The sequence below is a fragment of the Scyliorhinus canicula genome, chromosome 10, assembly GCF_902713615.1.
Source record: "Scyliorhinus canicula chromosome 10, sScyCan1.1, whole genome shotgun sequence".
NCBI lineage: Eukaryota > Metazoa > Chordata > Chondrichthyes > Carcharhiniformes > Scyliorhinidae > Scyliorhinus > Scyliorhinus canicula.
Window position 1 is genome coordinate 41944893 of NC_052155.1, and position 14902 is coordinate 41959794.

The window sequence follows — 14902 nt, forward strand, 5'->3', positions numbered from 1 at the left end:
TTTCTAACTCAAAAGGATAAGGGACAAGGAAGGACAAGTAATGAGAACACTGCTCTTTTACCAAGTGGAACCTAGTCCATCTGCTCATTTTGAGCTACAATAACAAGTGAAGCAAGAATTGTCAACCCACAATTGCCAAACATGACTCAGTTTACCTGGTGCGAGGAATAGAATGCCATAGTTTTTCAGCAAGAGATCATTCAAGATTTGTTTAAGAGATGCATTATTTTTCAAAATAAGATGAGCTTAGCTCAGGCGAATTCAAAGGCACGTGTCTTGGATTCAGGAATTATTAACATGTTACATTGCTGATGAGCTGCCCTTTGAGCGGCACAGTAGCACAGTGAGTAGCACTGTTGCTTCACGACGCCAGGGAACTGAGTTCGATTCCCAGCTTGGGTCACTGTCTGGGCGGAGTATGCACGTTCTCCCAGTGTCTGCGTGGGTTTCCTCCGGGTGCTCCAGTTTCCTCCCACAAGTCCTGAAAGACGTGCTGGTTAGATGAATTGGACATTCTGAATTTTCCCTCAAGTGTACCTGAACAGGCGCCATAGTGTGGCGACTAAGGGATTTCCACAGTAACTTCATTGCAGTGTTAATGTAAGTCTACTTGTGACACTAATAAAGATTATTATTACTCATTGCTGTCCCTTGAGGAATAAGGGTTACAAATCTTTCCATTATACACTTCTAATAAAAATTTAAACTCATCTCCCTGACAACACAAGGCTTCAGAGACTAGTTGCACTGAATCTGACATCACATGAACGTTCATCTCAGAGTTGGACATGATCACCGAATGGAAGGATGACTAAACCTCAAGATCAGAGGATTACAAAGTTGACCATAACATTCACGTTCCCATCAAATAATTTCAAAAGCGTAATTTATTTAGTGATAGCACACTCAAGAACCAGGAGCAATTTTTAAAGCTTTCCTGGACTTACTACACACCTTGGTGCAGCCCCGACACCTGCATCAGAGGTGGAAGTAGCCTGCTGACTGCTACGTCCTGATGCCTGTGATGGCCTTGGCAGATATCTGGTGGTGGCCTGAGCCCTAGCCTGACAAGGATCTTCTGCGCAGGAGCAGACGTACCCACAGCAGCCTGCACTACTGGAGTGGGTGTAGGTACAGGTATGAGCAGTTGCATACACCGGGCTGTCTGGCTGACGTTTATCTTCCCTGTGGATGCCTGAGGGCCCTGGCTGGACTCCTGCAGGAGATGGGGCATTTGGAAAGAGTTCAAGGTGCCTCATCCGCATGTTTCCTACAGCCTGGTGGTGCCCATCAGGGTGTGTGCCCATAGAGTGCAGGGCTAAGCGCAAATACAGCAAGACCCACAGGACCAAGGTCTTCATGGTGGACGCCAACCTTCCCATCATGAACATGAGGCTTGTTTGTTGGAGCCACGACATCAAGCTGAACATAAAGGGATTCCTCCATTGTTTGTTCTAGTCTGCTGAACAACTCAAATCTTTGCCAGCTGTTCATCCGCCTGTCAACACATCTCCACTATCGAGAGAGCAGCCGCTTCCTGAGGTTCATCATCTGCCTGGGGCTTAGCGGGGGCTCTCCAGCAGCCTTCTGAGTGCCGGAGACCTCGGCTGTTCCTGTTGGAGGAACCAAACAGTGAGGCGTACCCCAGACATTGAACAAGAGTCTAATCTAGAGCTCCGTCTCATTGAGGTATGCGTGTCTGCACTGGTGGAGAGTGCGGGTTAGCTCTGCGATGGATCTTAGTGAGCCTCCTTGTCCTCTAACGGGGTGCGGACTGCTGCTCTGCTGCCAGGATGGCCGCGATCTGCTATTTCCCAGAAAAAAGAAAACAGAGTTCTTGTGGATTAGTTTAAGCTATATTTCACAGTACATTTGACTCACTGAATGTCAGGAGTTGACGTAGTGATGGAGCGGTGATCCGTATGAGGTTATTGGGAGAGGCAGTTCTCTGTCCTTCCCAGAAAGCATGGCTGCAGCCTCCTTAAATTCAGTGAGGATGACAATTTCTGCTGTCATTCCCCCAGTCTTGGACTCAAATACACTTGTTGTGCCCAGCTTGGCCCATATGAAGATGAAAGAAAGATATGCGATCAGAGGGATAGAGCAGAGGTTGCTAATGGTTGGGTGAGATATGTGAAAAGAGAGTAGGCATTTATGTACATGAATCCATGATGAGAGATAAAGAGTGACTTGCCTTGCAAAGCAGGTGAGATCACTCATCCACTTCCTGCACCGTGTGGCGTTTCAGGCACAGCTGATCTTCTGGGCAATGGCCTCCCTGGCCGAAGACACAAACATTCGGGTGATTCTTGGGAGCCATCCCTGGGTAGAGGACATGTCTTTGCACCCAGACTCCACTGATCAAGATGTTGAGGGCCTGATGACTGAAGTAGGGTGCTGTTTCTTCTTTAGGCTGGAAGCCTTTTGCTTCTGGCTGGGCGACATCCCTTTCAGTATCCTGACGACAGGTGAGCTGGAGAGTGATAGAAGTGTGCTGGACTGGAGTTTAAATATGGCATGAATCAGCTCCTAACCCGCAGACCTATACTCACCTGTGCATAATTAACGAGGCACAACAGTGGAATAAGCGATAGCATGGTTTTGAGAAAGGGAAGTTGTGCCTCACTAACTTTAACATTTTTTTTAGAGTACCCAATTATTTTTTCCAATTAAGGGGCAATTTAGCGTGGCCAATCCACCTACCCTGTATATCTTTTGGGTTGTGGGGGTGAAACCCACGCAAACACAGGGAGAACGTGCAAACTCCACACAGACAGTGACCCAGGGCCGGGATTTGAACCCAGGTCCTCAGCGCTGTAGGCAGCAATGCTAACCACTGTGCCGCCGTGCTGCCCTGTGCCTCACTAACTTAATAGAGTTTTCTGAGGAGGTAACAAAGATGACTGATGAGGGGAGGGCGCTGGATTCTGTTTACATGCATGCAGGTCCACAGATCTTTGAAGATGGCAACACAAATGGACAAGGTAGTCAAGTAAACATATGGAATGATTGCCTTCATTGGACGGGGCATTGAGTGAGTATAAAAACTGGCAAGTCACGCTACAGTTGTACAGAACCTTGGTAAGGCCGCACGTGGAATATTGTGCACAATTCTAGTCGCCACACTACCAGAAGGATGTGGAGGCTTTGGAGAGGGTGTAGAGGAGGTTAACCAGAATGTTGCCTGGTCTGGAGGGTGTTAGCTATGGGGAGAGGCTGAATAGACTTGGGACTGTTTTCATTCGAAAGACAGGGGTTGAGGGGTGACCTGATAAGAGGTCTACAAGATTATGAGGGGCATGGATAGAGTGGATGGGCAGGCACACTTTCCCAAGGTGGAGGGATTAGTCACCAGGGGGCATAGGTTTAAGGTCCGTGGGGCAAAGTTTAGAGGAGATGTGCGAGGCAGGTTGTACGCAGAGGGTGGAGTGTGCCTGGAACGCGTTACCAGGGGAGATTTTGGAAGCAGATACATTAACGGCGTTCAAAAGGCATCTTGACAAACACATGGATAGGTTGGGTATAGAGGGATACAGCACAAGGAAGTGCTGAGGGTTTTGGCAAAGGTTGGTATCATGACCGGCACAGGCTTGAAGGGCCTGTTCTTGTGCTGTGTTGTTCTTTGAAATGGAATTCCACCTTATATTTCTGCTGAAGTCCTGAATACCTCCCAGCATTTCCACAGGCTCACTTCTCCATGACACCAGCAAGTCTTCTTCACAGGTTTTCTAGAATCCTTTTAAAAGACTTGCCAATTATTCTTCCGAAGTGACTTTCAGAAACGAGGCACCCACTGGCAACTTCCTCGGTCTTTAAATCTCTACAAAATTCATCTCTTTGAATGGAAGATCAGTTTTCACCAGTATTGTACACACACATTCCGAACGTCACTGCTTTTTCACATGGCAGTAACTCTATTTTGCCCTCTTGGATAGAGATCCAGAGACCCTCGGGAGAATCTGTATTCATATAGGGCTACAAAGCGAAGCCGAGCAGTATCTCCAGCAGCGGTGCACCCCTACCCGATGAACTCAATGCATTCTATGCTCAGTTCGAGCAGGAAACCAGCGAACTGCTGTTGAATGCCCCAGCAGCCCAAAACTCAGCCATACCCACCGTCACAGCTTCTGAAGTCAGATCGGCCTTCCTGAACGTTGGCCTAGCCAATGATTGGATTGGATTGGATTTGTTTATTGTCACGTGTACAGAGGTACAGTGAGAAGTATTTTTCTGCAAGCAGCTCAACAGATCATTCAGTACATGGGAAGAAAAGGGAATTAAACAAAATTCAAGAAAATACATTCAAGAAAATAGGGAAACACAAGATGTACAATGTAACTACATAAGCATTGGCATCGGATGAAGCATACAGGGTGTAGTGTTAATGAGGTCAGTCAATAAGAGGGTCATTTAGGAGTCTGGTGACAGTGGGGAAGAAGCTGTTTTTAAGTCTGTTCGTGCGTGTTCTCAGACTTCTGTATCTCCTGCTGGATGGAAGAAGTTGGAAAAGAAGCCAACATCCCATAAAATTTTTTTAAAAAGGTAAGCAACACAAGTGCAGATAGTTTTATTCTATATTCCAGGACTGGGCCATTTCATAGCATGCAATCAAAACTATTATGGTGCTCAAAATAATTTGAGGTGCAACGCTTTGGAATCTGAACTTTTTCTTTACTGTGAATCTTACCAGCTCCCTACTTAAAAACAATGAACATTTGTAAAGACTTTGAGGGGGGTGTAACACATTACAGCATCTCCAGAAATATGGAGAAAGACATTCCCAGATTGCTATAACATTTTAATCTCCACACTAAATATTCTGTTACCTTAATGAACAAGTAGAACATGATTAAAAATGTACCATTGATCATTTCCTGAAACTATTGGTACATTAAAAACATGACTGCCAACATTGGTACTCACTCTTGTAACAGAAATCAACACCAGAAGGAAGTGGCTCATAAGCGGGTGCAAACAATGGGCCTTGGTGTTCCAGAAACATCCACTTAACACCATCCTCATAGTGTTCTTCTTCCCACCTGGTAACATGGAAGCAATAAAGTTATAGAAGAGACCAACAGCAAATATTTTGCAATGAATAACAGAACCTACACGTTGGGTCTAATTCATTATTTTATTTAAAGGTATCATGAAAGGTATCATTCATACAGTACTGAGTCAAAGTTAGTTTTTTTTTAAATCTAGAAAGGTCACAGGAGTCAATGCCTTCATGACTCCAATGGGATGGCATCAGAAAAATCACATATTTGAACCTTATAAACTATTGGATATGTGTCTACCCACTTCCCCAGCCAAAAGGATGCTCAATTTCATTCTGGACTCCCACAAACAATCCCATCTCACGTCCTCAAATTTATGTACCGGTGTGGGTCATAAACAATCATGTTCCCATAAAGCTAAAGGATGGAACAAACGTCCAGAGAACCATGGATGCCAAGAGATATACAGGATTGGGTAAGAAAAAAAAAAAGAGGTGTTTATGGGAGAGCTCAAAACAGTGGAAGACCAAGGAGTAGTATAGAAAGTGCGGGTGGGGGGGTGTGTGTGTGGATAACACACATAGGAAATTAGGGAAGTTAAGAGGGGACATGAAAAATCACTGGCAGTAAATTTCAAGTTGTTTTAGACGTATGTTAAGGGCAAGAGGGTAACCAGGGAAACAGTAGGAGCCCATCCGTATGTGGAGCTGGGCAGCACGATGGCGCAGTGGTTATCATTGCTGCCACAAGGCGTCAAGGTCCCAGGTTCGATCCCGGCTCTAGGTCACTGTCCGTCTGGAGTATGCACATTCTCCCCGGGTTTGCGTGGGTTTCGCCCCCACAACCCAAAGATGTGCAGGGTAGGTGGATTGGTCACGCTAAATTGCCCCTTAATTGGACAAAACGAATTGGGTATTCTAAATTTTTTTTTAAAAATCTGTATGTGGAGCTGGAAGACATGGGTGCCAGAGGACTGTAAGACAGCTAATGTGGTATCATTATTCAAGAAGGGAAGTAAGGATGAACCAGGTAATTGCAGACAGTGAGTCTAACATCGGTCGTCAGAGAATTTTTTTTTCTTCTTTTTTTAAAATAAATTTAGAATATCCAATTATTTTTTCCAATTAAGGGGCAATTTAGCGTGGCCAATCCACCTATCCTGCACATGGGTTGTGGGAGTGAAACCCACGCAGACACAGGGAAAATGTGCAAACTCCTCACAGACAGTGACCCAGAGCCAGATTCGAACCCGGGTCCTCAGCGCTGTAGTCAGCAATACTAAAAACTGTGCCACCGTGCTGCCCCAGTCGTCAGAGAATTAATGGAAAAAATTGTGAGGGACAAAATTCATCTCCACTTGGAGAGGCAAGGATTAATTACAGATAGTTAGCTTGACTGTTTCAGGGGAGAGGCAAGGATTAATTAGTGAAGGTCAGCATGGCTTTGTCATGGGGAGATCATGTCCAACAAATTTGATTACTTTTTTTGGAGGAGGCGATGAGGGGAGTACAGCTGAAGTGGTCTACGTGGATTTCAGTAAGGCTTTTGACAAGGTCCCACATGGGAGGCTGGTCAAGGAGGTAAACGTCCATGGGATCCAGGGCAATTTGGATTGGTTGTGTATTCAGCGGCTCAGTGGCAGGCTCGATGGCACAGTGGTTAGCACTGCTGCCTCACAGCTCCAGGATCCCTGGTTCAATTCTGGCCTCGGGTAACTGTCTGTGTGGGCTCTGCACGTTCTCCCCGTGTGTGTGGGTTTTCTCCGGGTGCTCCAGTTTCCTCCTTCTGCACTGTAAATTCTGCTTGCACTTTCTCCCCGTGGGTGTCCTCCTGGTGCTCCGGTTTCCTCCCACAGTCCAAAGATGTGCAGATTAGGTGGAATGGCCATGCTAAATTGCCTCTGTCCAAAAAGGTTAGCTGGGGTTACTGAGATAGGGTGGAGGCTTGGGCTTAAGTAGGATGCTCTCCCCAAGGGCCGGTGGAGACTCGATGTATCGAATGGTCTCCTTCTACACTGTAAATTCTATGATTCTATGATTTCTGGTGTTTTCCCACAAGCAGCCTTGTAGCTGAAAAAGGGCACTTCAAGACAACGATTGTGAAATGTCAGGCAGCTTGCACAGGCAAAGAAGTTGTCCAACATAATAATAATAATCTTTATTGTCAAAAGTAGGCTTACATTTACACTGCAATGAAGTTACTTACTGTGAAAAGCCTGTAGTCGCCACATTCCGGTGCCTGTTCGGGTACGCCGAGGGAGAATTCATACAACCAATTTACCTAACAGCACGTCTTTCAGGACTTGCGGTGGGAAACTGGAGCACTGGAGGAAACCCACGCAGGCACACGGAGAAGGTTCAGACTCCGCACAGGCAGTGACCCAAGCCGGGAATCGAACCTGGATTCCTGGCGCTGTGAAGCAACGATGCTACCCACTGTGCTGCCCATCACAGCCTGTAGTGTTAACATCTTCTAAATAAACCTCCCAAGGCCTGCAGATTCAATCTTGAATTCACCACAAGATAAAAAATTGGGGCTGAGGGTTATGGTTGAAGGTTGTTTTTCTGACTGGAAGCCTGTGTCCAGCGGTGTACCGCAGGGATTGCTACTGGATATCTTGCTGTTTGCAGTGGGGATTAAGTGGAATTTAACCCTGAAAAGTGAGTGATTCATTTTTTTGGGAAAAACAATGAATGGTGGGACACTAGGGACGCATGTCCAAAGATTCCTGAAGGCAGAAGGACCGGTAGATAAGATGGTTAAAAAGGCATTTTGGGTATTTGCTTTTAGTGGAGGCACAAAAAGCAGGCAGGTTATGATGCAGCTGTATAAAAGCTAGAGTAGAGATAGAGATAGAGATAGAGAAATACAGCACAGAACAGGCCCTTCGGCCCACGATGTTGCGCCGAACTTTTGTCCTAGGTTAATCATAGAATTTTGGACAATTTGTCATGGCCAATCCACCCAACCTGCACATCTTTGGACTGTGGGAGGAAACCGGAGTACCCGGAGGAAACCCACGCAGTCACGGGGAGGATGTGCAGACTCCACACAGACAGTGACCCAAGTCGAAATCGAACTTGGGACCCTGGAGCTGTGAAGCAATTGTGCTATCCACAATGCTACCGTGCTGCCCTTAAGAAGTTAACCTACACTCCCTTATTCTACCCTAATCCAAGTACCTATCCAATAGCCGTTTGAAGGTCCATAAATTTTCCGACTCAACTACTACCACAGGCAGTGCATTCCATGCCCCCACTACTCTCTGGGTAAAGAACCTACCTCTGACATCCCCTCTATATCTTCCACCATTTATCTTAAATTTATGTCCCCTTGTAATGGTGTGTTCCACCCGGGGAAAAAGTCTCTGACTATCAACTCTATCTATTCCCCTGATCATCTTATAAACCTCTATCAAGTCGCCCCTCATCCTTCTCCGTTCCAATGAGAAAAGGCCCAGCACCCTCAATCTTTCCTCGTATGACCTACTCTCCATTCCAGGCAACATCCTGGTAAATCTCCTCTGCACCTTTTCCAAAGCTTCCACATCCTTCCTAAAATGAGGTGACCAGAACTGCACACAGTACTCCAAATGTGGCCTGACCAAGGTTTTGTACAGCTGCATCATCACCTCACGGCTCTTAAATTCAATCCCTCTGCTAATGAACGCTAGCACACCATAGGCCTTCTTCACAGCTCTATCCACTTGAGTGGCAACTTTCAAAGAACAATGAACATAGACCCCAAGATCTCTCTGCTCCTCCACATTGCCAAGAACCCTACCATTAACCCTGTATTCCGCATTCAGATTTGTCCTTCCAAAATGGACAACCTCACACTTGTCAGGGTTAAACTCCATCTGCCACTTCTCAGCCCAGCTCTGCATTCTATCTATGTCTCTTTGAAGCCGACAACAGCCCTCCTCACTATCCACAACTCCGCCAATCTTCGTATCATCTGCAAATTTACTGACCCACCCTTCAACTCCCTCATCCAAGTCGTTAATGAAAATCACAAACAGCAGAGGACCCAGAACTGATCCCTGCGGTACGCCACTGATAACTGGGCTCCAGGCTGAATATTTGCCATCCACCACAACTCTCTGTCTTCTATCGGTTAGCCAGTTTGTTATCCAACTGGCCAAATTTCCCACTATCCCATGCCTCCTTACTTTCTGCATAAGCCTACCATGGGGAACCTTATCAAATGCCTTACTAAAATCCATGTACACTACATCCACTGCTTTACCTTCATCCACATGCTTGGTCACCTCCTCAAAGAATTCAATAAGACTTGTAAGGCAAGACCTACCCCTCACAAATCCGTGCTGACTATCCCTAATCAAGCAATGCCTTTCCAGATGCTCAGAAATCCTATCCCTCAGTACCCTTTCCATTACTTTGCCTACCACCGAAGTAAGACTAACTGGCCTGTAATTCCCAGGGTTATCCCTATTCCCTTTTTTGAACAGGGGCACAACATTCGCCACTCTCCAATCCTCTGGTACCACCCCTGTTGACAGCGAGGACGAAAAGATCATTGCCAACGGCTCTGCAATTTCATTTCTTGCTTCCCATAGAATCCTTGGATATATCCCGTCAGGCCCGGGGGACTTGTCTATCCTCAAGTTTTTCAAAACGCGCAACACATCTTCCTTCCTGACAAGTATCTCCTCAAGCTTATCAGTCTGCTTCACGCTGTCCTCTCCAACAATATGGCCCCTCTCATTTGTAAATACTGAAGAAAAATACTTGTTCAAGACCTCTCCTATCTCTTCAGACTCAATACACAATCTCCCGCTACTGTCCTTAATCGGACCTACTCTCACTCTAGTCATTCTCATATTTCTCACGTATGTGTAAAAGGCCTTGGGGTTTTCCTTGATCCTACCCGCCAAAGATTTTTCATGCCCTCTCTTAGCTCTCCTAATCCCTTTCTTCAGTTCCCTCCTGGCTATCTTGTATCCCTCCAGCGCCCTGTCTGAACCTTGTTTCTTCAGCCTTACATAAGTCTCCTTCTTCCTCTTAACAAGACATTCAACCTCTCTTGTCAACCATGGTTCCCTCACTCGACCATCTCTTCCCTGCCTGACAGGGACATACATATCAAAGACACGCAGTACCTGATCCTTGAACAAGTTCCACATTTCACTTGTGTCCTTCCCTGACAGCCTATGTTCCCAACTTCTGCACTTCTGCACCAGAAGTGCACTGTGTGCACTTCTGGTCACCATGCTATAGGAAAGATGTGATTGCACAAGAAAGGGAGATTCACCGGGATATTGTTTGGGCTGAAATATTTCAGCTATGAAGCGAGGCTGGGATTGTTTTCCTTAGAGCAGAGAAAGCTGAAGGGGGACCTTTTTATGTGTACAAAATTATGAGGGACATAGATAGAAAGGAGCCATATCCCTTAATGGGGGGGGGGGGTCTATAGTCTAGCGCAAGCATTGTGTGCTGTAAAACTCTTTTTCGTTCGTGGAAGATTTATTTTAATTCAAGTCAAGAAGTGAAAGGAAGTACCACTGCGAACCATGTGGTACCATGTGACGACTTACCAGGGGTAAGCCATGGGGTACGGGCCTCTGGCACGGAGTCTGTCCCTGTTGCTCAGAAGGAAAGGGGGGAAAGGAGTAGAACATTAGTAATTGGGGACTCAATAGTCAGTGGCACAGATAGGAGATTTTGTGGGAGCGAGAGAGACTCACGTTTGGTATGTTGCCTCCCAGGTGCAAGGGTAAGTGATGTCTCGGATCGTGTTTTCTGGGTCCTTAAGGGGGAGGGGGAGCAGCCCCAAGTCGTAGTCCACATTGGCACTAACGACATAGGTAGGAAAGGGGACAAGGATGTCAGGCAGGCCTTTAGGGAGCTAGGATGGAAGCTCAGAGCGAGAACAAACAGAGTTGTTATCTCTGGGTTGTTGCCCGTGCCACGTGATAGTGAGATGAGGAATAGGGCGAGAGAGCAATTAAACACGTGGCTACAGGGATGGTGCAGGCGGGAGGGATTCAGATTTCTGGATAACTGGGGCTCTTTCTGGGGAAGGTGGGACCTCTATAGACAGGATGGTCTACATCTGAACCTGAGGGGCACCAATATCCTGGGGGGGGGGAGAGATTTGTTAGTGCTCTTTGGGGGGGTTTAAACTAATTCAGCAGGGGCATGGGGACCTGGATTGTAGTTTTGGGGTACGGGAGATTGAAAGTATAGAGGTCAGGAGCACAGATTTGACTTTGCAGGAGGGTGCCAGTGTTCAGGTAGGTGGTTTGAAGTGTGTCTACTTCAATGCCAGGAGTATACGAAATAAGGTAGGGGAACTGGCAGCATGGGTTGGTACCTGGGACTTCGATGTTGTGGCCATTTCAGAGACATGGATAGAGCAGGGACAGGAATGGTTGTTGCATTTTCGGGGTACAAACTAAATTTGGGCAAAAGCGAGGTTTTTGTGATACACCCGGGGGACCAGGGAGAGGGTATTGGGAGACTCCCCTTCAAGCGAGCAGGAAAGAGCTTTAGGTACTTAGGGGTGCAGGTGGCAAGGAACTGGGGGACCCTCCACAAGTTGAACTTTTCCAGGCTGGTGGAACAGATGGAGGAGGAATTTAAGAGGTGGGACATGGTACCGCTGTCGCTGGTGGGGAGGGTGCAGTCAATCAAAATGACGGTCCTCCCAAGGTTCCTGTTTTTATTTCAGTGCTTGCCCATTTTCCTCCCTAGGGCCTTCTTCAAAAAGGTGACGAGTAGCATCATGAGCTACGTGTGGGCGCACGGCACCCCAAGGGTGAGGAGGGTCTTTTTGGAGCGGAGTAGGGACAGTGGAGGGCTGGCACCACCCAATCTCTCGGGGTATTACTGGGCGGCAAATGCGTCAATGGTGCGCAAGTGGATGATGGAAGGGGAGGGGGCAGCTTGGAAACGAATGGAGAGGGCGTCCTGTGGCAACACAAGCCTGGGGGCCCTAGTAACGGCACCATGGCCGCTCCCCCCCACGAGGTACACCACGAGCCCGGTGGTGGCGGCCACCCTCAAGATATGGGGGCAGTGGAGGCGACACAGGGGGGAAATGGGAGGTCTGTTGGCGGCGCCAATAAGAGGGAACCATAGATTCATCCCGGGGAACATCGACGGGGGATTTCAGAGCTGGTACAGGGTGGGCATACGGCAGCTGAGGGACCTGTTTATAGAGGGGAGGTTTGCGAGCCTGGGAGGGCTGGAGGAGAAGTTTGAGCTCCCCCCGGGAAACATGTTCAGATATTTACAAGTGAAGGCATTTGCTAGACGGCAGGTGGAGGGGTTCCCCCTGCTCCCCAGTAAGGGGGCGAGTGATAGGGTGCTCTCGGGGGTCTGGGTCGGAGGGGGGAAGATATCAGACATCTACAAGATAATGCAGGAGGCGGAAGAAGCATCAGGGGAGGAGCTGAAAGCCAAGTGGGAAGGGGAGCTGGGAGAGCAGATAGAAGACGGGACGTGGGCGGATGCACTGGAGAAGGTCAATTCTTCCTCCTCGTGTGCGAGGCTGAGCCTCATTCAATTTAAGGTGCTGCACAGAGCTCACATGACGGGGACAAGGATGAGCCGGTTCTTTGGGGGTGAGGACAGGTGTGTCAGATGTCTGGGAAGCCCAGCGAACCATGTGCATATGTTCTGGGCATGTCCGGTGCTGGAAGGGTTCTGGAAGGGGGTGGCAAGGACGGTGTCGAAGGTGGTGGGGTCCAGGGTCAAACCAGGATGGGGGCTTGCGATCTTTGGGGTCGGGGTAGAACCGGGGGTACAGGAGGCTAGGGAGGCCGGAATACTGGCCTTTGCGTCCCTAGTGGCTCGACGAAGGATATTAATTCAATGGAAGGACGCGAGGCCTCCAAGCGTTGAAACTTGGATTAACGATATGGCTAGCTATATTCAGCTAGAAAGGATCAAATTTGCCCTGAGAGGGTCGGTACAGGGATTCTCCAGGCGGTGGCAACCTTTCCTTGACTTTTTAGATCAGAGATAGACGTTCGGGGTCGTGGAAGCAGCAACCCGGGGGGGGAGCAGCAATGGTCGTGGGGGGACATGCACGACTGTAACGCGGGCAAGTCTGCTCGCTGCTCATGTCTGAAACTGTAGGCTGCCTTGTTTGTTAAGTTGTTGCTTGGGGGGGGGGGGGGGGGGGGGGGGGGAGGACTGGTGCGCGCGAGAGGGCGGGCGAGGGAGGGATATTTGCCTAGAGGGATTGTGTTGTATATAATTTAAAAAATAGTAGGGGTAAATGTTTGTATGGAAAAACTCTTTCAATAAAAATTATTTAAAAAAAAAAGGAATGGTTGTTGCAGGTTCCGGGGTTTAGGTGTTTTAGTAAGCTCAGAGAAGGGGGCAAAAGAGGGGGAAGGTGTGGCGCTGCTAGTCAAGGACAGTATTACGGTGGCGGAAAGGATGCTAGATGGGGACTCTTCTTCTGAGGTAGTATGGGCTGAGGTTAGAAACAGGAAAGGAGGTCACCCTGTTGGGAGTTTTCTATAGGCCACCTAATAGTTCTAGGGATGTAGAGGAAAGGATGGCGAAGATGATTCTGGAAAAGAGCGAAAGTAACAGGGTAGTTGTTATGGGAGACTTTAACTTTCCAAATATTGACTGGAAAAGATATAGTTCGAGTACATTAGATGGGTCATTCTTTGTACAATGTGTGCAGGAGGGTTTCCTGACACAATATGTTGACAGGCCAACAAGAGGCGAGGCCACATTGGATTTGGTTTTGGGTAATGAACCAGGCCAGGTGTTAGATCTGGAGGTAGGTGAGCACTTTGGAAACAGTGACCACAATTCGGTGACCTTTACGTTAGTGATGGAAAGGGATAAGTATACCCCGCAGGGCAAGAGTTATAGCTGGGGGAAGGGCAATTATGATGCCATTAGACATGACTTAGGATGCGTTGGTTGGAGAAGTAGGCTGCAAGGGTTGGGCACACTGGATATGTGGAGCTTGTTCAAGGAACAGCTATTGCATGTTCTTGATAAGTACGTACCAGTCAGGCAGGGAGGAAGGGGTCGAGCGAGGGAACCGTGGTTTACCAAAGAAGTGGAATCTCTTGTTAAGAGGAAGAAGGAGGCCTATGTGAAGATGAGGCATGAAGTTTCAGTTGGGGCGCTTGATAGTTACAAGGAAGCGAGGAAGGATCTAAAGAGAGAGCTGAGACGAGCAAGGAGGGGACATGAGAAGTCTTTGGCAGGTAGGATCAAGGAAAACCCAAAAGCTTTCTATAGGTATGTCAGGAATAAAAGAATGACTAGGGTAAGAGTAGGGCCAGTCAAGGACAGTGGTGGGAAGTTGTGTGTGGAGGCTGAGGAGATAAGCGAGATACTAAATGAATACTTTTCGTCAGTATTCACACAAGAAAAAGATAATATTGTGGAGGAGAATGCTGAGACCCAGGCTATTAGAATAGATGGCATTGAGGTGCGTAGGGAAGAAGTGTTGGCAATTCTGGACAAGGTGAAAATAGATAAGTCCCCTGGGCCGGATGGGATTTATCCTAGGATTCTCTGGGAAGCCAGGGAAGAGATTGCTGAGCCTTTGGCTTTGATTTTTAGGTCATTGGCTACAGGAATAGTGCCAGAGGACTGGAGGATAGCAAATGTGGTCCCTTTGTTCAAGAAGGGGAGTCGAGATAACCCCGGTAACTATCGGTGAGCCTAACGTCTGTGGTGGGTAAGGTCTTGGAGAGGATTATAAAAGATATGATTTATAATCATCTAGATAGGAATAATATGATTAGGGGTAGTCAGCATGGTTTTGTGAAGGGTAGGTCATGCCTCACAAACCTTATCGAGTTCTTTGAGAAGGTGACTGAACAGGTAGACGAGGGTAGAGCAGTTGATGTGGTGTTAATTCAGTAAAGCGTTTGATAAGGTTCCCTACGGTCGGCT

The 14902-nt window shown here is 47.6% G+C and overlaps 1 protein-coding gene across 5 annotated transcripts in view; it reads right to left on the reverse strand.

Moving 5' to 3' along the window:
- The window catches only part of LOC119972318 (DNA topoisomerase 1-like), a 176124-nt gene that overhangs the window by 51143 nt on the left and 110079 nt on the right, over positions 1 to 14902 (reverse strand). For all 5 annotated transcript variants that reach the window (XM_038808830.1, XM_038808827.1, XM_038808829.1 and 2 more), the window contains one exon: positions 4924 to 5039. In XM_038808830.1, the coding sequence (XP_038664758.1) occupies positions 4924 to 5039 (116 nt within the window). The remainder of the gene's footprint in view (positions 1 to 4923; positions 5040 to 14902) is intronic.